Source organism: Bombina bombina, chromosome 1 (genome assembly GCF_027579735.1).
Source record: "Bombina bombina isolate aBomBom1 chromosome 1, aBomBom1.pri, whole genome shotgun sequence".
NCBI lineage: Eukaryota > Metazoa > Chordata > Amphibia > Anura > Bombinatoridae > Bombina > Bombina bombina.
This window is the reverse complement of record NC_069499.1, coordinates 141,238,541-141,265,237: the sequence shown is the minus strand read 5'-3', so window position 1 is coordinate 141,265,237 and position 26,697 is coordinate 141,238,541. Positions and strand designations below refer to the sequence as shown.

Here is a 26,697-nt window from a genome sequence, read left to right as displayed (position 1 = left end):
ATGTATATTCAGGAAACATTACATTACATGGCAAATAGTGTATGGTGGCAGGTTCCACCGGTTAAAGGTTCAAACAGGTCAGACGCGTTTCCAAGCAAATAAATCACATATTCCTCAGTGACCATACTGCTTACCCACTGAAAAACACCTTATATTAATGCAGGAGGAACTCCCATTTAATTACATGTCCAATGAAAATAGGACTTAGGAGTGGCTTTGAAGAGTGGGTATGCAGTAAAAAGGGGGATGTATTATAGCACATTACAAAAATACATTGACAGGTATACAGGATACAAACATTGAAAATTTGTTATCATTAAATAAACAAAAAACACACTACATCAGTGTATAAAATTAAAATACCAGTAACCTGTTCAATATGGGATAATGAAACTAAAAAGAAAAATAAATTAAAAATAAAAATAAAGAATAAATTATAACAACAGATATTTGCCAACAAGATTTAAAGTGACAGTGTAATACTAAGTAATAATATTAATATTATTAGTAGACTGGTTATATATTAGTGTTAAATTATTATGAATATTATTGTTATTACTGATCTACATATAATTTAACATCCCACTCTGAGTTTAACCCAGTGGGTAAACGGGTATCCAAATGAAAAATCCAAAACACCTCTCTTTTACTGAGGATAAGACCTCGATTACCTCCTCTTGGGTGTCTTGGAATCATTTGGATAGCCTGAAAAGACAACAAAGAACTGTCAGAGTTATGATGTCTCTTGAAATGCAGGGATACTGGAGTAGTAGACTCCGGGTCTTCAATGGAGCGTAAATGCTCCAGAAAACGATCTTTCATGGCACGGGTCGTCTGACCTACGTATTGCCTGAAACATCCCTTGCACGTCAGTAGATAAACCACATAACAAGAATTACATGTCATATGTTCTCTGATCTGAAAAGATTTATTAGTGGCAGTGGACACAAAAGTAGTTCCAAAAGTGGCATAGGAACAAGACTTACACCTCCTGCTGCCACATTTGAAAAATCCTGGTTTAATAGAAAGCCAATTAGTTTTCAAAGGTACTTTAGGCAACATGGATGGGGATAGTAAATTCCCCAACGTTTGTGCCTTACGTGATACGAAACACGTACCCTCCTCTAATATACTCTTAAGACTATCATCAGTATTTAGAATAGGAAGAGCCTTACGCACGATATCGCATATTTTGCCATATTCAACACTGTATGCTGTAATAAACTTAAGCTTATTAGATCTACTGTCTTTTGGAAATATCAGACTGAAAAAGATCTTTTCTTTCCACTTGGTCAACCTCTTGTTTAATCTGTTCCAGAACTGTCTCAGAGTACCCTCTTTCAATTAATCGAACAGTTAAATCATGAGAATGTTTTAGATAACTCTTAGGGTTACTGCAATTTCGTTTAACCCTTATATACTGGCTCTTAGGAATGGAATTGATAGTGTGTTTAGGATGGCATGACCGGGCATCAAGAATGGTATTTCCTGCACTTGGCTTTCTAAACAATTCAATGTCAATGCTCATAGTCTCCAAGTTAGAACACAATTCGATATCCAAAAAAGAAATCGAAGATTTATTGGCCTCCATTGTAAATTGGAGGTTTAGAAAATTGTCTTGGAGATACAAAAGAAACTGTTCAAGAAGAGTTTCAGGACCCTTCCAAATTAATAAAACGTCGTCAATATAATGACCGTAATAATGAATGTATTGTCTGAAGGGGTTTCCATCTCCATAGACGTGAGACAGCTCCCACCAACCCATGTAAAGGTTGGCGTAAGAGGGGGCAAACTTAGCCCCCATCGCTGTCCCACGCCTCTGGAGATAGAAAGCCCCCTCAAACAAAATGAAATTATGATTGAGTAAATACTCCACCGAATTCTTAATGAACAATTTCAATGCCTCATCATAATTGGAAAAATGATCCAAGAAAAATGTGATTGCCTGGATTCCCTTGTCATGAGGAATACAGGTATACAATGAGACTACGTCAATCGTGACAAAAATGTATTCCTCACGCCATTCAAGGCTTTCCAATTGTCTAATTACATCTGACGTGTCCCTTATGTACCCTGATAAATTCAAAACAAATTGTTGAAGATAACCATCAATCAATTCTGAGAGAGGCTCATTCAAAGAGCCAATCCCGGCCACGATGGGTCTGCCAGGGGGGTTAGTGGCGTGTTTGTGAACTTTCGGCAGATAATGAAATATGGCCATAACAGGGTGCTCACTGTATAGAAACTCAAAATTGGATTGTTTTATCAATCCCTCTTGTAAAGCTTTCTCAAGTAATTTTCGCAATTCAGCTTTATAAAAGAAAACGGTTAGATTTGAGTTTCTCATATACAGTAGCATCAAGTAGCTGCCTAAATGCCTCTGAGATATGCCTCACGGTCCAACACAACCACTTTACCCCCCTTATCAGAGTTGCATATAACCAAATCATGATTATCTCTTAGCTGTTTAATGGCTAAATGTTGCACTTTAGATAGATTATCAAATTGAGACGGGGAGTCTCTAACAGATAGTTTTCTCAATCCCTGTTCAACTGTTTTTTGAAAAACTTCAATAGCACTTGATCTAGCCTGGACAGGATAAAATTTTGATTTTTTCTTTAGTTTTGTAATATCCTGTTCTTCCCCTAAGACCTGTGGACTAAAATTAAGATTTTCTCTGTCAAGTGCTAAAAGATCAAAAATTGAACATTCATCAGAAAAATAAAAAACAGATTTTCTTTTACCAGTACTGTTACCCTCACACCCTGAGTAGATGACCCTAAAAAGTGTTTCTTCAAAACAATGGACCTTACAAAACGATTCAGGTCTACAATGGTGTCAAATAACTTAAAGTGTGAGGTAGGAGAGAATCCTAAACCCAAAGACAATACTTCAATTTGTGTGGTTGTCAACTCAAAGGAAGAAAGATTAATCACATTACTAGTGTTTAAGCATATTTTTGATAATGAGTGGCTTTCTTTCTCTGCGGATACCGCCGTGGTAGCGGTGTCAGTTTTGCTTTCTCTGTTTCTTGAGCCAAACCTTCCGCGGCCCCCTCTACGTATTTTTTTAGTCTTACATAAGACTTCTGGGGGCCCCACTCGTTTTTTGACTGTGGCATGGTTAGAGTGGGCATATCATCCTGTGTGTCTAGAGAAAAAGAACCAGTTCCTGCTATAGGTATTGAGGCAGAACCCATAGCCTCTACATCAGAGGAGTCATAGTCATATTCCGTATCAGTCTCTGCGAATCTTACTTGTTTATGTTCAGTACTCTGACTTTTATTGGTCTTTCTGTATCTTCTTCTAAAATCTGACACAGTCCATTTATAAACTTTATTAAGCTCATAGTCCTGCTTATCCCGTAGGATTTTCTGTTTCTTGAATTGCCAAAGATCCCTTTTAAATTCAGTGATGACTTTTTTAAGCTTGGTGTCATATTTAGCAAAATCAGGATTTTCACTAAGTGGACGTAAATAAGACTGTAATTTTAACTTGTCATTGATCAGTTCTTGTCTTGTAGCCTTTTTGTATTCAATAAGAAGATCAATAAGTGCTAAAGAGCATGTTGTTAAAATATTATTCCATTTATCTATAAACACTTGATTAGTGACTTGGAAGGAAGGAAACTTTCTAATTCGTAACCCACGTGGAATACGTTGTGCTTTCTGATACATTGTAAAACTTTTAATGTCCAATTCAATTCGAGTATCCTTCTTTAATAAAGCATCCATTCTAAATTGACTTGTTTTTCTTTAATTTCGTGGGCAAAATTAGGCTCGAGGTCGCAAAATGCTGTAATTTATTGCGTCATTCTTGGAGAATTTTTTGCCGCGAATGTTCGTCTATAATGACGCAAGTTCATCATTTCCTGCGTCTTAGTTGATGCCAGGTTGTTTGGCACAAAGTTGCATCTGTTATGATGTGAGTTGCGTCATTTCCGGATGTTGGCGGCCAAAAAAATTTCCAACTTCATTTTGCGTTGTGCGTCATACTTGGCGCCAAAAAAATGTGGTTTTATTTTAGTCCACTTCCTATATGCTTCTTGCCTTCTTAATGCTCAGAAGGCTATGCTGTTTGCTTTTTTTCCCATTCCTGAAACTGTTATATGAGGAAATTGAATATTTTGTCTAAATGTTATTTTTTCTTTTACATTTTGCAAGATGTCTCAATCTGATCCTGTCTCAGAAGCTACTGTAGGAACCATGCTGCCTGAACACAGTTCTACCAAAGCTAATTGTATCTGTTGTAAGTTAGCTGAGATTATATCTCCGGCTGTAGTATGTAACGGTTGTCATGATAAGCTTTTGCATGCCGAAAAAGTTTCTATCAGTACTTGTACAGTATTTGTTGTTCCCTCAACATCTAATGTACATGATATCCCTGTTGATATGAAAAAAGATATTGCTGATGCAATACAGAAGGCTATGTCTGCTATTCCGCCTTATAATAAACGTAAAAGGTCTTTTAAAACTTCTCATAAAACTGATTAATTTTGTAATGACAGACAACATACTGAAATATCCTCCTCTGATGAGGATCTCTCTGGTTCAGAAGATCCTACCTCAGACATTGACATTTATAAATCTTTTTATCTCTTTAAGATTGAGTATATTCTGTCTTTGTTGAAAGAAGTGTTGGTTACTTTGGATATTGAGGAGTCTGGTCCTCTTGATAACAAAACCAGTAAACATTTAAATTCTCTTTATAAACCTCCTGTGATTACTCCTGAGGTTTTCCCTGTTCCTGATGCTATTTCTGATGTGATTGCTAATGAATGTAATAAGCCTGGTGCTTCTTGTATTCCTTCTTCTAGGTTTAAAAGGTTGTACCTTTTGCCAGTGACTAAATTAGAGTTTTGGGGAAAAGTCCCTAAGGTTGAAGGGTCTATTTCTACTATTGCCAAGCATACTACAATTCCTATGGAAGATAGTACTTCTTTTAAGGATCCTTTAGATAGGAAAATTGAATCTTATCTAAGGAAAGCTTATTTACATTCAGGCTATATTCTCAGGCCTGCTATTTCTATGGCTGATGTTGCGGCTGCATCAACTTTTTGGTTGGATAGCTTAGCACAACAGGAAACTGATCCTGATTTGCCTAGCATTGTTCGTTTGCTTCAACATGTTAATCATTTTAAATGTGATGCTATTTTTTATATCATCAAAATTAATGTTAAATATATGTCTTTAGCTATTTTAGCTAGAAGAGCTTTATGGCTCAAATCATGGAATACTGACATGGTATCTAAATCTAGATTACTATCTCTATCTTCCCAGGGTAATAATTTATTTGGTTCCCAGTTGGATTCTATTATTTCCACTATCACTGGGGGGAAGGGAGTTTTTTTTTTGCCTCAAGATAAAAAAATCTAAGGGTAAATCTAAAGCTTCTAATAGTTTTCGTTCCTTTTGTCGGAATAGAGAACAGAAAACCACTCCTTCCCCTAAAGACTCTGGTTCCAATTGGAAGCCATCTTCAAGTTGGAATAAATCCAAGCCTTTTAAGAAACCAAAGCCAGCCCCCAAGTCTGCATGAAGGTGTGGCCCTCAATCCAGTTCAGCTGGTGGGGGGCAGCTTGAAATAATTTCAAGACATTTGGGCAGATTCTGTTAAAAATCAGTAGATTCAGAGCATTGTCTCTCAAGGGTATTCAATAGGTTTCAGCGTAAGGCCTCCTGTGAGAAGATTCTTTCTCTCTCACGTTTCAACAAATCCTGTGAAAGCTCAGGCTTTTCTGAAGTGTATTTCAGATCTGGAGCTTTCAAGGGTAATTATACCAGATCCGCTTCAGGAACAGGGTCTGGGGTTTTATTCAAATCTATTCCTTGTCCCAAAGAAAGAAAATTCATTCAGACCAGTTCTGGATCTGAAGTTTTTGAATCATTTTATAAGGGTCCCAACTTTCAAGATGGTGACTATAAAGACTATTCTGCCTTTTATTCAGCAATGTTGTTATATGTCCACAATAGACTTACAGGATGCATATCTTCACATTCCGATACATCCAGACCACTATCGGTTTCTGAGATTCTCTTTTCTAGACAAGCATTACCAATTTGTCGCTCTTCCATTTGGCCTAGGGACAGCTCCAAGAATCTTTTCGAAGTTTCTCGGTGCCCTTCTATCTGTAATCAGAAAGCAGGATATTGGGGTGTTTCCTTATTTGGACGATATCTTAGTACTAGCTCAGTCTTTACATTTAGCAGAATCTCACACAAATCAACTTGTGTGGTTTTTTCAAAGACATGGTTGGAGGATCAATTTACCAAAGAGTTTCTTGATTCCTCAGAAAAGGGTCAACTTTTTAGGTTTCCAGATAGATTCAGATAGACAAGAGACGAATGAAATTGGTTTCAGCCTGTCTAAACCTTCAGTCTTGATCATTCCCTTTAGTGGCTATGTGCATGGAAGTTTTAGGTCTCATGACTGCAGCATTTGACGCGACCTCTGCAGCTTTGTATGCTGAATCAACGGTGCAGGGATTATACTTGGATATCACAATTGATATTCTTAAATCCCAACACTCAAATCACTCTGACTTGGTGGTTAGACCATCATCGTATTGTTCAAGGGGCCTCTTTTGTTTGTTCTTCCTGGATTGTAGTCTCTACAGATGCAAGTCTTTCAGGTTGGGGAGCTTTCGGAGGGCTCTGACAGCACAAGGGGTATGGAATCCTCAAGAGGTGAGGTTACCAATCAATATTTTAGAACTCTGTGCTATTTTCAGGGCTCTTCAAGCTTGGCCTCTGTTAAAGAGAGAACCATTCATTTGTTTTAAGACAGACAATATCACAACTGTGGCATATGTCAATCATCAGGGTGGGACTCGCAGTCCATTAGCTGTGAAAGAAGTATCTTGGATACTTTCTTGGGCGGAATCCTACTCCTTTCTAATTTCTGCGATACATATCCCAGGTGTAGACAATTGGGGAGCGAATTATCTCTGCCGTCAGACTTTACATCCGGGGGAGTGGTCTCTCCATACAGATGTATTTTGTCAGATTGTACAGATGTGGGGTCTTTCAGAAATAGATCTGATGGCTTCCTATCTAAACAAGAAACTTCCCAGGTACCTTTCCAGGTCCAGGGATCCTCAGGCGGAGATGGTGGATGTGTTAGCAGGTCCTTGGTTTTACCAACCTGCTTATATTTTTCCGCCTCTAGTTCTTCTTCCAAGGGTGATCTCCAAGATCATAATGGAACAATTGCATGTATTTCTGATAGCACCAGCATGGCCTCACAGATTTTGGTTTGCGGATCTTGTCCGGATGTCAAGTTGCCAACCTTGGCCACTTCCTTTGAGACCAGACATTCTGTCTCAAGGGCTGTTTTTCCATCAGGGTCTCAAATCGCTAAATTTGAAGGTATGGAAATTGAACGCTTAGTTATAGAGGTTTCTCTGACTCAGTGACTAATACTATGCTACAGGCTCGTAAGTCTGTTTCAAGGAAAAAGTATTATCGGGTTTGAAAATCCTATATTTCATGGTGTTCTTCTCATAAAATCTCTTTTAGAATTCCTAGAATTCTACAGTTTCTTCAGGATGGTTTGGATAAAGGTTTGTCTGCAAGTACTTTGAAGGGACAAATCTCTGCTCTTTCTGTTTTATTTCATAGAAATATTGCTAAGCTTCATGATATTCACTGTTTTGTTTAGGCTTTGGTTCGTATCAAGCCTGTTATTAAATCCAATCTCTCCTCCTTTTAGTCTTAATTTGGTTTTGAAGGCTTTGCAGGCTCCTCCTTTTGAGCCTATGCATTCTTTGGATATTAAACTACTTCTAAGTGTTGTTCCTTTTGGCTATCTCTTCAGCTAGAAGAGTTTCCGAATTGTCTGCTCTCTTGTGAGTCTCCTTTTCTGATTTTCCATCAGGATAAAGCTGTTTTGCGGACTACATTTAAATTTTTGCCTAAAGTTGTGAATTTTAACAACATTAGTAGGGAAATTGATGTTCCTTCCTTGTGTCCTAATCTTAAGAATGCTCTTGAAAGATATTTACATTCTTTGGATGTTGTAAGAGCTATGAAATACTATGTTGAAGCTACTAAGGATTTCAGAAAGACTTCTAGTCTATTTGTTGTTTTTTCTGGTTCCAGGAAAGGTCAAAAAGCCTCTGCCATTTCTCTGGCATCTTGGTTAAAGCTTTTGATTCACAAAGCTTATTTGGCGGCGGGGCAATCTCCGCCTCAGAGGATCACAGCTCATTCTACTAGATCAGTTGCCACTTCTTGGGCTTTTAAGAATGAAGCTTCGGTGGATCAGATTTGCAAAGCAGCAACTTGGTCTTCTTTGCATACATTTACTAAATTTTAAAATTTTTATGTATTTGCTTCTTCTGAAGCAGTCTTTGGTAGGAAAGTTCTTCAGGCAGCTGTCTCAGTTTGATTCTTCTGCTTATGATTGAAGTTTTTTTCTTGCGATTCATAAGAAATACTTATTTTTGTTTGGATTTAATTTCTCAGCGGAAATAGCTGTTTTTATTTTATCCCTCCCTCTCTAGTGACTCTTCTGTGGTCTTCCACATCTTGTGTATTTCTATCCCATACGTCACTAGCTCATGGACTCTTGCCAATTACATGAAAGAAAAGATAATTTATGTAAGAACTTACCTGATAAATTAATTTCTTTCATATTGGCAAGAGTCCATGAGGCCCACCCTTTTTAATGGTGGTTTTGATTTTTTGTTTAAAAGCACAATTATATTCCAGTTCCTCTTTTTGTATGCTTTTTTTACTCCTTTTTTTCACACCTCATTACTTGGCTATTCGTTAAACTGAATTGTGGGTGTGGTGAGGGGTGTATTTATAGGCATTTTGAGGTTTGGTAAACATTGCCCCTCCTGGTAGGAATATATATTCCATACGTCACTAGCTCATGGACTCTTGCCAATATGAAAGAAATTAATTTATCAGGTAAGTTCTTACATAAATTATGTTTTTATTCTTTTTTGAAAACCAGTCAAGGTTGTGTGTATAAAAACAATACATTGAAGTTTCAAAAATGTAAGAAACAAGTAGCATTCTTAAAACAAATTGGTTTTCTCTTGTGTATCTCCTCTAGAAACCAGCTATAAATGGATTGCCTTCTACACCAAAGGTTCTGGTAAGAAAGTAATTTTTGTACATTTCGACATTATATACTGTACATTATAAACTGTGAGGCAATGTATCCTATCCATAATTTATTTTACACGCCTCTTGGATACAAACACTCCCTAGCATATCCGTACACCACTGTCCAGTATTAACATCCAAGCACACACAATTCAATTAGAAACTGGCATGTTGTAAGAACACTTGAAAGAAATGAGAAATGAAAACGATATTTGAGAAGAAAAAAAAAAGGTTTATTTCTAGACCATACAGAATGAGGATTTTAACAGTGTGGTTTAAGGAAAGTTAAAGTGAAAATTAAACTTTTATTATTCAGATATCCATAGAATGAGGCAAGAATGAGTCCTTTTTAACAATTTGTCATCATAGTTGAGCTGTTGCTTTTCTTAAGCTTTCCAGATAGTTACCCTTCCATGAGAAGTGTTTTTTAATAGGATTTCATAGCAACGTGTGTCATGTACAAGAGACTATACATATTTCCATTGATACCATTTAAGTGTCAGCTCCTCCCAATGAAGTGGAAGAACCCTAAAATATATAGATACTAAAATGTATATAGATAACAGTACGGGCAAATTTGGGGGCAAATCTTTGGACAAATTCTGAGCATAGGTCTTTATGTTGATCTGCTCTATTATTGTTCTTGTAAAGGTGGAAATAATTAAATCATGATTTTTGTGTCTTCCACAATGTCATCAGTTACATATAAAGAGTAGGTGAACATGTACTGCAGGGTTGTGGCTATTCCCTTATGTCGGGGATGGCTAAGTGGAGGCCCAAGGGCTACATTCAGCCCTCTACAATAGTTTATGCAACCCACAAGAAAAAGCAGAGCTACCAATATTTTCTGTAGGTTTTGGGGCTCCAGGAAAATTTGGGACTAAAACGTGTACTCTTGGATGACCATAACTCTCTAAAGTCCTCTGGGGTTAAGAACAGCATTCTGCAAACTTGCCTAAACCTGGCCCTGTGCCACTGGACATTTTTAGGAAATATGTTTAATATCCATACATTTATATGCAGCCCTTAAATTAAAGTGATGGTAAATCCTAGCATTTTTTAAATGCTAGGATTTACCAGGATTTACCAGTGCAACAAATAAAGGAGACTTTGTCATGAAGTATAAAAAAAGTTCCTTTATTTGTCTGCATCGTTCGCCGTGCTCAGCGACTCAGGCCGCCCACAGCAGGACTCTATTTTGCAGTGAGGTGATCTTAGCCAATTGCTTGCTAGCTATATCCAGCATAATGCCAGCTGGCCTTCACGGCTATTGGCTTAGAGGTGGAAACGTCGCCTCATTGAAAAAATAGCGTTCTGTGGCGGGCGGCCTAAGTCGCTCAGCTTGACAAACGCTGCAGACAAATAAAGGAACTTTCAGCATGAAGTATTTTATACTACATGACTAAAAGTCTCAATTTGTTGCACTGGTAAATCCTAGTGTTTCACAAACGCTAGGATTTACCATCACTTTAGGGCTTCTAAAATACTGATCTACGCCCCCAGTTGTTGGGAAGCTGTCCATCACTGCCCTATGTAGTAATGTTTTAGAATTTCTCTACACATTGCATTACTGGATACAGTTTGAGCTAGACATCTGTATTCAGCTGCTTCGTTAGCTGTCCATTGCACATGCCTAATTAGAACATATTGTTGGCTACTTTGTATACTGTTGTTTTTAGTAAGAGTGAAATAAATTTGTATGCTGTGTAACTTACAGATGGGAGCATGCTTTTCCAAAGTGTTTGATGGTTGTCCTCTAAAGATCAACTGTGCAACTTCTTGGATACATCCAGATACCAAAGGTAACAATTTGCCCCTGACATGGTTTAAAACAATTTTATATCTGAGTACATAGCAGCACAATACACATGTCAAAGAGCAGTGAGGATTTGACAATAACAAAACACAAGTCTGGATTGGTGCATACAGAATAATACTATACTAATACATCATATTGGCATCGTAAATACATTCTTCAAAGATTGTTTATTAACAAACTCATTTCAAAAGGATGCAATCATTTTGTAGGATATCCTACCCATCAAAATGTATACAAAAATAAAATAAAAGTCCCCTCAAAAGAGACATCTAATCATTTATCACAGCTCCACGCAATGCCAGTGATGGCATTAATAGCAACACGAATGCTGATAACTATGTCATATTAAAGGGCGCATACTTGTGTAGTCATCTGTGATGTACAGTGCTGTCATTAGATGTTTACTCTCCACAAACCTTTCCTCACAGCAAGAACAAGCACTTCTGTACACGCAGTTGTGGTGATCAGGAGTTATTAAAGGCTGCTGTATCAATGTGCCCTATTATTTTTTTAATATTGAAGTACCCACATTTTGTGGTACCAGGAGTCCGCACTATACCACAGTTCAGACACAGTTTTGTGTGAGATTTTTATATACAACCTAAAGGGACAAGAAACCCAAACATTTTCTTTCATGATACAGATAGAACGTACAATTTAAAATTTTCAAATTTACTTCTATTATCAAATTTGCTTTAGTCTCTTGATATCTTTTGTTGTAGAAGAAGCAATGTACTAATTGGGAGCTAGCTGAACACATCATCTGAACCAATGACAAGAGGCAGCCACCAATTAGCAGCTAGTTCCCAGTAGTGTGTTGCTGTTCCTGCACCTACCTAGGTATGCTTTTAGACAAATGATACCAAGAAACTAAGCAAATTAGACAATAGAAGTAAATTTAAAAGTTTTTTTAAAATAGTAGGCTCTACCTTTAAAGAATGTTTCTTCACAGTGTCAATTTACTGTTAGTCTTTATCTAAATAGACCTTATATTGCAGGGTTGTCCTTATATGTCTCAGACTGTAACTAAGGGGTATGAGCTGTTTGTAATTTCTGATTAGCATTCATTACTTTCCAACACTTGTTCTACCATTATACATTGGTTATTCTTGCCACACTGGTAAATAAGGTGTAATTGTTCAGCAATTATCTAAATAAAGCCGCTTGTATTTCTAATTTGTGGTGCTAATGTTACAAGTCATGAACAGACTAGAATTCAATTGTAGTTCTATTGAAAGTTTGTCTCTTGTGATTATTGCAGATCAGTATATCATATTTGGCACAGAGGATGGAATTTACACCTTGAATCTGAATGAACTTCATGAAACCACAATGGAGCAGGTAACATAGTACTTTATCAGCCACAAAATATCAGACTGATTATAGCCTATTAATTTGACTATTTTCTGGCTTAGTGTACAAGCAGACGTTTGCTTTGTAATGCCTTTGTAAATAGAATTCAAAATCACAGTAACATATATTTATGTGTAGGTAATTTTACCTTTGAAGTCTTTTTTTGTAGGTTCCCCTGTCTGACCTCATGCCCGCAGTTTTTTGTTTTTTTCCATATAATCAGCACTGAGCAGTTCAGCCAAAACTGAAGGTGACTGCTTGACCCAATTAGATTAATTCCATTAAATGCACATTAGCTTTACTCAAACAACTTAATGATTATGATAAAAATTATGGTGACCTATAGGGGTATCTACAAATTAGGAGCTAAATTAAATATAAAATGCAGTTGGATTGTATATTTAAAGAGGTATTACATATTTCATTTGTAAAGGAATCTATTGGAATTAACTTGCATATAACATATACTGTCACGTTGTTAAAAATTGATAATTTTGAGTAATTTGTCACCCCTAAAGGCAGCTTTTCTTTAAACGGTACAGAATTTTTTTTCTTAATCCCATCTGCAAGTGCAAATTTCAAAATCCATAGTTTATGACTACGGTCTGTTGACCGAAACCGGTCAAACTTTGTTTCACTTTGTTTTTACCCTTGGTGTCCAGCTGTATACCTATGGATCATTCTAATAAAGATTATTTCTTTTAATCAACCCGAGTGTCAGCCTCACAAAGTTTTGCTAAGGGATTTGGAACATTCTCCTTTTTTTACAGTTTTATTTGTTGTTGGGCTTAGAGGCAGTGGCGTCACTAGGGGGGGGCGGGGGGGGCGGGCCGCACCCGGGTGACACCCTCCAGGGGGTGACACCAAAAAAAAAAAAAAATTTTTTTTTTTTTTTTTTTTTTTAAATTTGTATTGAAATTCAAAGAAATACAATGTTGAGATGCATAGATTTTTTTTTTATTAGAGGGGCTGGCATTTGTGAACATTGGTGGGACTGGGGAAGTTGTAGACACACAATTTTTTTGCCCCTTGAGCCAGTGCTGCAATCTCAACAAATAGTTTCCCCGGCTGCTTTTGCTTGTTTGTACTTTGCTTCTCCCGTGCCCAATTTCGCTATGAATGTTGTGGGTATGCCGTGGGCGCTGCTCAGTGACATGTGGAGCAGTGGAGTCACTCACTGCTGTGCTGTCTCTCTAAACGGGAACTGGCAAATCATGAGGGGATGCCTGGCACCTGACCGCATGACTGTTTGACACTGTCTTTAAAGTGAAGGAGCCACGTATGATGCCCACCAGACCATTACGATTACGGTACACTAAGTGCACACTGAACAGGTAGGAGGGCGGGCGGGGGTCTGGGGGTGGGCAGAGTGCAGAGGTGATTGGCCATAAGAAGCGGTAGGCACGCGGCCCGGGGCTGTGCACTGACAGGTTTGGAACAGAGTCAGAGAGCAGAATTTTCATAGTTTGCGCACCTAAAACTTTTCTTTAGTGATTTATTTTTAGAGTGCTCTGTTTATCTTTCATTTGATGCTCTGCTGAGCCAGGGAGCAGCTCTAGGCATGCGCTTTATAATTAATGCAGTGCAGTTTACATATTTTGTATGTGTGTGTCTGAGTTTTTGTGTGTGTGTGTCTGAGTGTTTTTGTTTGTGTGTTCGTGTGTCTCAGTGTTTTTGTGTGTGTGTCTCAGTGTTTTTGTGTGTGTGTGTGTCTCAGTGTTTTTGTGTGTGTGTGTGTCTCAGTGTTTTTGTGTGTGTGTTTTTGTGTGTGTGTCTGAGTGTGTTTCCGAGTGTTTGTGTGTGCATCTGAGTATGTTTTAAGTGTGTCTGAGTGTTTGTATGTGTGTTTGCCTGTGTTTTTGTGTGTGTCTGCTTTCGGGGGGGGGGGTGACACCATAACTTACCGCACCGGGTGACACCAACCATAGTGACGCCACTGCTTAGAGGACCAGTCTCCATTTACCTATAGTGTAGTGTATCTTTTCAGTCTATAATTACGACATGCATTTTTTTTATACAATCAGATTTAGGCTTTGCTGCGCATACTCACATGACCGAGCTGACAACCACAAATTTAAGAAGCAGAAACTGCTATTTATGCCTCTCCACCATCTCATAGATGGTGAGATAAATCATCCCCACACTCACTTGTTTGGGGTGATTGACCATGATCTGGTTGTGTGAGCGCATTGAGAGTTCTTGCCCAATGCTACATTTTGCTATATGATACTGCGTAGCAAAAAGATTCTTGTAAGATTATGGATTTATGTTCTATATAATGCGCATTGAATAATAAAACTGTTTCATTACATCACAGGCTTTTCTTTAAAATATATATTAATTTGAGCAACTTTCTAATGTGTTGGTGTCTTATAGGCATGGGCATAATTTTGTATTCAAAAACATTTTATAGTGCAATCTCAAGGTTTATTTCCAGATCTAATTAAGTCTAGTTGGGGCATTGGCATAATTTTGCATTCTGCATTAGTTTTACAAATGAATACAGAATAGGGCCGCAGGCAGCAGCATTCAACTATTTTCAGTGCTGTATTTATTTGTTTAAAAGTGAAACGCACACAAATCTGTGGAAATCCAGATCTTAGTTTGTTGCACAGAAAATAGCCAAATATAAATGAAATTAATCGGCCCAATACAATTTGAAAGAAAATTTAAAAACATTCACATTTTAAACGAAACTATTTAGTTTTAATTAAAGTGACATGAAACCCAAATCTTTTCTTTCATGATTTAGAGAGAACATGCCCTTTTAAACAACTTTACAATTTACTACTTTTATCTGATTTGTTTAGTTCTCTTGGTATCCTTCGTTGAAAAGGCTCAGGAGCTAATGATTGGTGACTGCACATATATGACGCATCTTATTGGCTTACCCATGCGCATTGCTGTCTCTTCAACAAAGGATACCAAGAGAATGAAGCAAATGAGATTATAGAAGTACATTAAAAAGTTTTTAAAGGGGGGCGTGTCTTGACTGCGGCCATGATCAGCAGCAACTATGTGCAGCTCTTCAAATGAATCTACCAAAATATTGCTTATCTCCTTTTAGACTTGTTATCCAACCCTGTAATTTAATAATATAACATAGGAGAAGACATAGAGCTGAATATTGCTTTTATATTTACGATCTTATCTACTAGATTCACACTGCTTGGAGTTGAACTATAGGCCGCGGCACCATCACATTCATACATCTCCCCCCTCGGATCATCATACTATCCGAGTAAAGCAGTATTCACCTGCTACATTGCCACAAACAAGAATATCTCACAACAATATCAATATGGAGGACTTTAATATCATATTAAGAGCGAAACTGGAGGCTTTAGGGAAGCTAATGGATTCTAGATTTACAGATCTCGGTGACATATGCAGGGAAGCTGTAAGCCCGCGAAACACACTATCGGAAGCATCTAGAAGTACTGAAGAGGTTGCAGGCATAGTATGGACTTGGCAATGTGAGGACCTGGGACCGGACCTGACTCGGTGTGCTATGCTGAGCGGTTCTGGCCGGGAGGTCAGACGCGGTAGGCACCAGGGCACGGAGCAGCCTAAACAGACTTCACATATGGCATATGACATAAAGCATACACCATTACCCTCAGATCTGCTGAAGTGGGATGCGGCCGATCCCCTAGGTGGTGATGAGGGCTCTGTATTAATTCAGGCAGCAAGAGTGTCGGGTCTAAAAAAGCACTTACCCTCACCTAGAACCTCAGCTTACGATATGCCACAGAGCAGCCGCAATGGGGAGTTACCCATAAGAGAGAGACTTCTGACCAGGCCTGTCATCTTGCCGGGTGCACCGCTTGAGTTTGCCGGCAGTGTTCTTGGAGCTGCATTGTACATGGAGCACTTGGCCCCTTATTATCCTGGAAGAGGCTTCGGATACCACTTACTACATAACATGGTCAAGTATCATGGAGTTGAAAGTTGTAAGATCAGGCTTGGGATCGGATAGTGTGATTCACCTTGCTAGGCAGGGGTGAGTTGGTGTCATCTGGGACCGCATAGACTGCCTTTACAAATGCCTGCCTTGAAGATATCATTAGGACATATAACTCTGAGGGGATCACCAGTTGGTGGCCTGAATACCAGCCATAGTGACTATGTAGTAGCCGCTGTTGTACTTAATTAGTCTTTAAATATTGCTCACTGTTTGTTTTTTATACTAATATAACATAAGGCTGTATACTGAAGCTATGTTACTACCCTGCCTGATTAACCTATACAGCATACTCTTGCTGATAGTACAATGATTTCACTAGTTCCTAGCCCTGAGCAGATCTAGATAGCAGGAATACTATATTAGTAATACATAGGTCTAATTCTACATCACATGCTTTTATGTTGTATGGCTCCCTATTGTATCTATCTCTAAGCAATTCAAAAGAGTGCTTATATGGAATATATATAGCTAAAGGGGTATAACTAGCCAGACACAGTGTTAGTGTCAATCAGATTAGAAAAAGATGTAGGGATATTGTCACATCTTATATAATAATATTCCAGGTCTGCCTTCTATATACTACATACTGGATGTGGGGTACCTAAAATGATTTTGTATATATATATAACAGTTCTCTAATGCACTCCCATGGGGAGACGTTCCACAAATAGTCAGTGTTAACATGGTGCAAGTAATGCGTGACACTAGATATAAGGCTAGGATAGGCATTAATGTGACAAGCAGATCTTACCTAGTATGAGGAAGGGGTATTATTATTGATCATTGGGATCACAGAGACAGACTGCAGTTACTAGTCTCTAGTGATTGATAATAGACTGGTCCCCACTCTGAATAATATACTACCACAGGGTTGCTAGTCCTACTTACTTCTACTCACCTCAGTCGGAACTGGCCTGCTCCCAGTTATTTCTGTACCAAGTATCAGGTATGGCCCTTATACAGTTTCCAAATATTAGGTTACCACCTAGGCATACAGAACCTGAGTAAAAATCCCAACGCCATTTGTGTATTGTGGTAGTTCCTCCTCACATATATATGAAAAGAAATGAGTTAGAGTATTTTTTATGTGCATGTGACATCATTAGTTCATCTTAATAATTATACCAACATTGTTTAGGTCCAAGAGAGACCATGTATGACAGTAGAGACCCTCTCCAGTTTAAGGTGAAATGAGTTAGAGTATTTTTTATGTGCATGTGGAACCATTAGTTCATCTTAATAATTGTACAAACATTGTTTGGGTCCAAGAGAGACCATGTATGTCAGTAGAGACCCTCCCCAGTTTAAGGTTTTATTAACAAGGTACAAAAGTGACCTGGTTTAGGTTGGGAGATGTTATATTATATTGAATTATAGCCTTCTTTTTGTTTTAAAAAATTTACCTCTCCTTCCATATCATATAGTATCATGCTAAATATTTTATTTGCAAATATCACTCTAGGGGACAGCTTAATTAATTAAAGAGGTATCACTGTCATCTCAAAATGTAAAAGAAAATCTAAGGTATCATAAAAATAGTCGGAATAGAGAATATGTAGGACATGTTTACGAGGGGGTCATTATATTATTTTGTATCTCCTTTTTTCCCTCTCTACTGTATAGACAGGTTATGTTACTGCACTGATTTATGCGATGTTATGTTTTACATTATGTATAGCCAAATACCTTAATAAAAAAACTTTGATTTAAAAAAAAAAAAAAAAAAAAGTTTTTAAAAATTGTATTCTCTTTCTGAATCATGAAAGAAAAAAAATTGTTTCATGAACATTTTAAAAATATATTATCTTGATCTTGTGGTACCGGCTTTTTAAACTCAGTAATGTATAGATACTGTGCAAGAGTCTTATACACCCCAGTTAATAAAGGGACATTCCAGCCAAAATTGGAATCCGCATGGATACATTTCATTTTTGAATAGAAGCATTTTTATATTATACAGGTTTTAGCAAAAATGCTTCAAATATAAACTATAGCTGTTTCAAAAGTGCATTTAAGTATGCACCATGCACCAGCATTTTAAATACAGCATTGCTCAAGAGAGCCTAAGGTGCTTGTACCATCTGGTAATCACTCAATATGTTAATTGCTGACATGATACAAGCCCCACTGGCGATCTAATCAGCTGCAGAATTTGAGATGCAGGTGCAATGAACATATCGAGCTATGCTTCACATGCACGTGCAGAGGAAAATGTTAACACTAAAACAGTGATGTTTACTAAAAGCATTTTTGCCATTACATGTATATTGCAAATATGTTTCTATTCAAAGAAGTAATTCATCTATTGGCATTAAAACTTTGACCGGAATGTCCCTTTAATTACATGATGGATGGGCTTCATGAAGTGTACCAACTTCCATGCCACTTAGCTGAAGTTTTAAAGGGATAAGAAAGTCAAAATTAAACTTTAATGATTCAAATAGAGCAGGTCAAATTCACTTCTATTATAATTAAATATTAATTGTCCTCTTGCTGTCCATTGTTAAAATTGATATGTACATATCCTCAGCATTCATAAAGCACTACTGGGAGCTAGCGGGTGATTGGTAGCTACATTTATTTGCCTCATGTCATTGGCTCACCAGGTGTATTCAGATAGTTCCTAGTAGTGTATTGCTTCTCTGTAGCGGACTTAAACATGTTAATCCCTTTGCATTTATATTCAAGTCATAGCGTAATAAGAAAAATCCCCTGACATATTAGAGCATTTCCTTTTTGCACTTTTCTATTCCTTTAAGTAGTTCAGTATATGTCTGCTAATAATTTACATTGTATAACTATAGCTAATATCTGAGACGTTGGGGAAGAAGAGCAAACAACTATTCTTTGTTTTCGTATCATAGAATGTTTATTTTGCTGTTATAACATGAAAATGGTTTTGTCTGTACAAATCAGAAAACAAATAATTGGATGCATAATTTTAATGGGACAACTTTTATTTCCATACTGTTACTTTGGAGTCTAATTTATTTGTGTTTTTGGCTTTACATCCTTTCCCCGCAGAAATATCATGGCTTTTTTTTTTCTTTGTCTTTTAGTTGTCTCCTCGAAAGTGCACATGGCTATACGTAATAAATAATATTTTAATGTCCTTGTCAGGTACGTAGCAATAACATCTTAAGTTAATTATGCTGCTGGTGACCTTACTCTTGCTAAAAGAGGATTTACTTAAACCTTACAACTTACAAATGCTATTTTATTTATTTTATGCATTTATATTTTTGAAGCCCGAGTTTTTAAAGGTTTTTAGTATGACGGCAACAACTAATCATTAAGATTGATTAGGCGGTCTGCGATTAGTTGGTCAGTTGCACGGCACTAGCTGCTTCACTCCGATGAACTCCTGCACGTGGTATTGTGCAAAAAAATGGTGTTTATCTGATTCTATCAGATTAATCTGCTGATTATTATCTTATTAATTGGATAGAAATAAAAAAAGGGGAACAGCATAATAAATTAAATTTCTTTCATGTAATTGGCAAGAGTCCATGAGCTAGTGACGTATGGGATATACAATCCTACCAGGAGGGGCAAAGTTTCCCAAACCTCAAAATGCCTATAAATACACCCCTCACCACACCCACAATTCAGTTTTACAAACTTTGCCTCCTATGGAGGTGGTGAAGTAAGTTTGTGCTAAGATTTCTACGTTGATATGCGCTTCTCAGCATTTTGAAGCCCATTTCCTCTCAGAGTATAGTTAATGTCAGAGGGATGTGAAGGGAGTATCACCTATTGAATGCAATGGTTTTCCTCATGGGGGATCTATTTCATAGGTTCTCTGTTATCGGTCGTAGAGATTTATCTCCTACCTCCCTTTTCAGATCGACGATATACTCTCATACTCCATTACCTTTACTGATAACGTTTCAGTACTGGTTTGGCTATCTGCTATATGTGGATAGGTGTCTTTTGGTAAGTGTGTTTTCATTACTTAAGACACTCTCAGCTATGGTTTGGCACTTTGGGCGCCATGTACTAAGCTTCAAAGTGACCGTCCGTCTGTATTTCCGAGTCAAAATTCGCTCACTATCTGCATCTCCTATTTACCAATCTGCGATCGAATAGAAAAAACATAATTTATGTAAGAACTTACCTGATAAATTCATTTCTTTCATATTAACAAGAGTCCATGAGCTAGTGACGTATGGGATATACATTCCTACCAGGAGGGGCAAAGTTTCCCAAACCTTAAAATGCCTATAAATACACCCCTCACCACACCCACAAATCAGTTTAACGAATAGCCAAGAAGTGGGGTGATAAGAAAAAGTGCGAAGCATATAAAATAAGGAATTGGAATAATTGTGCTTTATACAAAAAAATCATAACCACCACAAAAAAGGGTGGGCCTCATGGACTCTTGTTAATATGAAAGAAATGAATTTATCAGGTAAGTTCTTACATAAATTATGTTTTCTTTCATGTAATTAACAAGAGTCCATGAGCTAGTGACGTATGGGATAATGACTACCCAAGATGTGGATCTTTCCACACAAGAGTCACTAGAGAGGGAGGGATAAAATAAAGACAGCCAATTCCTGCTGAAAATAATCCACACCCAAAATAAAGTTTAACAAAAAACATAAGCAGAAGATTCAAACTGAAACCGCTGCCTGAAGAACTTTTCTACCAAAAACTGCTTCAGAAGAAGAAAATACATCAAAATGGTAGAATTTAGTAAAAGTATGCAAAGAAGACCAAGTTGCTGCTTTGCAGATCTGGTCAACCGAAGCTTCATTCCTAAACGCCCAGGAAGTAGATACTGACCTAGTAGAATGAGCTGTAATTCTTTGAGGCGGAGTTTTACCCGACTCAACATAGGCAAGATGAATTAAAGATTTCAACCAAGATGCCAAAGAAATGGCAGAAGCTTTCTGGCCTTTCCTAGAACCGGAAAAGATAACAAATAGACTAGAAGTCTTACGGAAAGATTTCGTAGCTTCAACATAATATTTCAAAGCTCTAACAACATCCAAAGAATGCAATGATTTCTCCTTAGAATTCTTAGGATTAGGACATAATGAAGGAACCACAATTTCTCTACTAATGTTGTTGGAGTTCACAACTTTAGGTAAAAATTCAAAAGAAGTTCGCAACACCGCCTTATCCTGATGAAAAATCAGAAAAGGAGACTCACACGAAAGAGCAGATAATTCAGAAACTCTTCTAGCAGAAGAGATGGCCAAAAGGAACAAAACTTTCCAAGAAAGTAATTTAATGTCCAATGAATGCATAGGTTCAAACGGAGGAGCTTGAAGAGCTCCCAGAACCAAATTCAAACTCCAAGGAGGAGAAATTGACTTAATGACAGGTTTTATACGAACCAAAGCTTGTACAAAACAATGAATATCAGGAAGAATAGCAATCTTTCTGTGAAAAAGAACAGAAAGAGCAGAGATTTGTCCTTTCAAAGAACTTGCGGACAAACTCTTATCCAAACCATCCTGAAGAAATTGTAAAATTCTCGGTATTCTAAAAGAATGCCAAGAAAAATGATGAGAAAGACACCATGAAATATAAGTCTTCCAGACTCTATAATATATCTCTCGAGATACAGATTTACGAGCCTGTAACATAGTATTAATCACGGAGTCAGAGAAACCTCTATGACCAAGAATCAAGCGTTCAATCTCCATACCTTTAAATTTAAGGATTTCAGATCCGGATGGAAAAAAGGACCTTGTGACAGAAGGTCTGGTCTTAACGGAAGAGTCCATGGCTGGCAAGATGCCATCCGGACAAGATCCGCATACCAAAACCTGTGAGGCCATGCCGGAGCTATTAGCAGAACAAACGAGCATTCCCTCAGAATCTTGGAGATTACTCTTGGAAGAAGAACTAGAGGCGGAAAGATATAGGCAGGATGATACTTCCAAGGAAGTGATAATGCATCCACTGCCTCCGCCTGAGGATCCCGGGATCTGGACAGATACCTGGGAAGTTTCTTGTTTAGATGAGAGGCCATCAGATCTATCTCTGGAAGCCCCCACAATTGAACAATCTGAAGAAATACCTCTGGGTGAAGAGACCATTCGCCCGGATGCAACGTTTGGCGACTGAGATAATCCGCTTCCCAATTGTCTACACCTGGGATATGAACCGCAGAGATTAGACAGGAGCTGGATTCCGCCCAAACCAAAATTCGAGATACTTCTTTCATAGCCAGAGGACTGTGAGTTCCTCCTTGATGATTGATGTATGCCACAGTTGTGACATTGTCTGTCTGAAAACAAATGAACGATTCTCTCTTCAGAAGAGGCCAAAACTGAAGAGCTCTGAAAATTGCACGGAGTTCCAAAATATTGATCGGTAATCTCACCTCCTGAGATTCCCAAACTCCTTGTGCCGTCAGAGATCCCCACACAGCTCCCCAACCTGTGAGACTTGCATCTGTTGAAATTACAGTCCAGGTCGGAAGAACAAAAGAAGCCCCCTGAATTAAACGATGGTGATTTGTCCACCACGTTAGAGAGTGTCGAACAATCGGTTTTAAAGATATTAATTGAGATATCTTCGTGTAATCCCTGCACCATTGGTTCAGCATACAGAGCTGAAGAGGTCGCATGTGAAAACGAGCAAAGGGGATCGCGTCCGATGCAGCAGTCATAAGACCTAGAATTTCCATGCATAAGGCTACCGAAGGGAATGATTGTGACTGAAGGTTTCGACAAGCTGTAATCAATTTTAGACGTCTCTTGTCTGTTAAAGACAGAGTCATGGACACTGAATCTATCTGGAAACCCAGAAAGGTTACCCTTGTTTGAGGAATCAAAGAACTTTTTGGTAAATTGATCCTCCAACCATGATCTTGAAGAAACAACACAAGTCGATTCGTATGAGACTCTGCTAAATGTAAAGACGGAGCAAGTACCAAGATATCGTCCAAATAAGGAAATACCACAATACCCTGTTCTCTGATTACAGACAGAAGGGCACCGAGAATCTTTGTGAAAATTCTTGGAGCTGTAGCAAGGCCAAACGGTAGAGCCACAAATTGGTAATGCTTGTCTAGAAAAGAGAATCTCAGGAACTGATAATGATCTGGATGAATCGGAATATGCAGATATGCATCCTGTAAATCTATTGTGGACATATAATTCCCTTGCTGAACAAAAGGCAATATAGTCCTTACAGTTACCATCTTGAACGTTGGTATCCTTACATAACGATTCAATAATTTTAGATCCAGAACTGGTCTGAAGGAATTCTCCTTCTTTGGTACAATGAAGAGATTTGAATAAAACCCCATCCCCTGTTCCGGAACTGGAACTGGCATAATTACTCCAGCCAACTCTAGATCTGAAACACAATTCAGAAATGCTTGAGCTTTCACTGGATTTACTGGGACATGGGAAAGAAAAAATCTCTTTGCAGGAGGTCTCATCTTGAAACCAATTCTGTACCCTTCTGAAACAATGTTCTGAATCCAAAGATTGTGAACAGATTTGATCCAAATTTCTTTGAAAAAACGTAACCTGCCCCCTACCAGCTGAACTGGAATGAGGGCCGTACCTTCATGTGAACTTAGAAGCAGGCTTTGCCTTTCTAGCAGGCTTGGATTTATTCCAGACTGGAGATGGTTTCCAAACTGAAACTGCTCCTGAGGACGAAGGATCAGGCTTTTGTTCTTTGTTGAAACGAAAGGAACGAAAACGATTGTTAGCCCTGTTTTTACCTTTAGATTTTTTATCCTGTGGTAAAAAAGTTCCTTTCCCACCAGTAACAGTTGAAATAATAGAATCCAACTGAGAACCAAATAATTTGTTTCCCTGGAAAGAAATGGAAAGTAGAGTTGATTTAGAAGCCATATCAGCATTCCAAGTCTTAAGCCATAAAGCTCTTCTGGCTAAGATAGCCAGAGACATAAATCTAACATCAACTCTAATAATATCAAAAATGGCATCACAGATGAAATTATTAGCATGCTGGAGAAGAATAATAATATCATGAGAATCACGATTTGTTACTTGTTGCGCTAGAGTTTCCAACCAAAAAGTTGAAGCTGCAGCAACATCAGCCAATGATATAGCAGGTCTAAGAAGATTACCTGAACATAGATAAGCTTTTCTTAGAAAAGATTCAATTTTTCTATCTAAAGGATCCTTAAACGAGGTACCATCTGACGTAGGAATGGTAGTACGTTTAGCAAGGGTAGAAATAGCCCCATCAACTTTAGGGATTTTGTCCCAAAATTCTAACCTGTCAGGCGGAACAGGATATAATTGCTTAAAACGTTTAGAAGGAGTAAATGAATTACCCAATTTATCCCATTCCTTAGCAATTACTGCAGAAATAGCATTAGGAACAGGAAAGACTTCTGGAATAACCGCAGGAGCTTTAAAAACCTTATCCAAACGTATAGAATTAGTATCAAGAGGACTAGAATCCTCTATTTCTAAAGCAATTAGTACTTCTTTAAGTAAAGAGCGAATAAATTCCATCTTAAATAAATATGAAGATTTATCAGCATCAATCTCTGAGACAGAATCCTCTGAACTAGAAGAGTCCAAAGAATCAGAATGATGGTGTTCATTTAAAAATTCATCTGTAGAGAGAGAAGATTTAAAAGACTTTTTACGTTTACTAGAAGGAGAAATAACAGACAAAGCCTTCTTTATGGATTCAGAAACAAAATCTCTTATGTTATCAGGAACATTCTGCACCTTAGATGTTGAGGGAACTGCAACAGGCAATGGTACATCACTAAAGGAAATATTATCTGCTTTAACAAGTTTGTCATGACAATTAATACAAACAACAGCTGGAGAAATAGCTACCAAAAGTTTACAGCAGATACACTTAGCTTTGGTAGATCCAGCAGGCAGTGGTTTTCCTGTAGTATCTTCTGGCTCAGATGCAACGTGAGACATCTTGCAATATGTAAGAGAAAAAACAACATATAAAGCAAAATAAATCAAATTCCTTATAAGACAGTTTCAGGAATGGGAAAAAAATGCCAAACATCAAGCTTCTAGCAACCAGAAGCAAATGAAAATGAGACTGAAATAATGTGGAGACAAAAGCGACGCCCATATTTTTTGGCGCCAAATAAGACGCCCACATTATTTGGCGCCTAAATGCTTTTGGCGCCAAAAATGACGCCACATCCGGAACGCCGACATTTTTGGCGCAAAATAACGTCAAAAAATGACGCAACTTCCGGCGACACGTATGACGCCGGAAACGGAAATGAATTTTTGCGCCAAAAAAATCCGCGCCAAAAAAATGACGCAATAAAATGAAGCATTTTCAGCCCCCGCGAGCCTAACAGCCCACAGGGAAAAAAGTCAAATTTTTGAGGTAAGACAAAATATGATAATTTAAAGCATAATCCCAAATATGAAACTGACTGTCTGGAAATAAGGAAAGTTGAACATTCTGAGTCAAGGCAAATAAATGTTTGAATACATATATTTAGAACTTTATAAATAAAGTGCCCAACCATAGCTTAGAGTGTCACAGAAAATAAGACTTACTTACCCCAGGACACTCATCTACATGTTTGTAGAAAGCCAAACCAGTACTGAAACGAGAATCAGTAGAGGAAATGGTAAATATAAGAGTATATCGTCGATCTGAAAAGGGAGGTAAGAGATGAATCTCTACGACCGATAACAGAGAACCTTATGAAATAGACCCCGTAGAAGGAGATCACTGCATTCAATAGGCAATACTCTCCTCACATCCCTCTGACATTCACTGCACGCTGAGAGGAAAACCGGGCTCCAACTTGCTGCGGAGCGCATATCAACGTAGAATCTAGCACAAACTTACTTCACCACCTCCCTTGGAGGCAAAGTTTGTAAAACTGATTTGTGGGTGTGGTGAGGGGTGTATTTATAGGCATTTTAAGGTTTGGGAAACTTTGCCCCTCCTGGTAGGAATGTATATCCCATACGTCACTAGCTCATGGACTCTTGTTAATTACATGAAAGAAACCACTATTTTTCATCAGCTATCGTAATTTTACGCAACTGATCGTTCCTAAGCCTTTTTCCACTTACTACATGTTTGATCGCACGTAAATTCGCTTTACTCGGAAATTATGAATGTTACAACTAATCCGCCCGCTCCAACTTTCACTGTAACTTCGCGTGATTTGCTTTGCGACCATTTGGGTAGAGAATACAATAGAAAACTATAGGGGGTATCAACCCGACGCCAGGTTGAAGTACTTAAGTGAAAGGACTAGACTACTATTGTATCATTATTGGTTTTTGGATCACTGAATGAAGATGGAGACACTTTTACACATGTTTCTTTTCCGATTGATTCAATTACGAGGAAGAAGGGCTATACAGGCACCGGTTGACAACAATGGATTGCAAAGGAGGAGAGGTAGAATAATCAGAGTCCCTAGAGTTTTCCTTCCACGTATGGTTTTGGAAGGCATTTCTGATCGGGAGATTATCCAGAGAT

The 26,697-nt window shown here is 38.0% G+C and overlaps 1 protein-coding gene across 3 annotated transcripts in view; it reads left to right on the top strand.

Moving 5' to 3' along the window:
• MAP4K5 (mitogen-activated protein kinase kinase kinase kinase 5) overlaps positions 1 to 26,697 on the top strand; it is a 498,289-nt gene that overhangs the window by 375,231 nt on the left and 96,361 nt on the right. For all 3 annotated transcript variants that reach the window (XM_053697647.1, XM_053697646.1, XM_053697645.1), the window contains exons 19-22: positions 9,063 to 9,104; positions 10,833 to 10,917; positions 12,196 to 12,275; positions 19,314 to 19,374. In XM_053697647.1, coding sequence (XP_053553622.1) covers positions 9,063 to 9,104; positions 10,833 to 10,917; positions 12,196 to 12,275; positions 19,314 to 19,374 — 268 coding nt within the window. The remainder of the gene's footprint in view (positions 1 to 9,062; positions 9,105 to 10,832; positions 10,918 to 12,195; positions 12,276 to 19,313; positions 19,375 to 26,697) is intronic.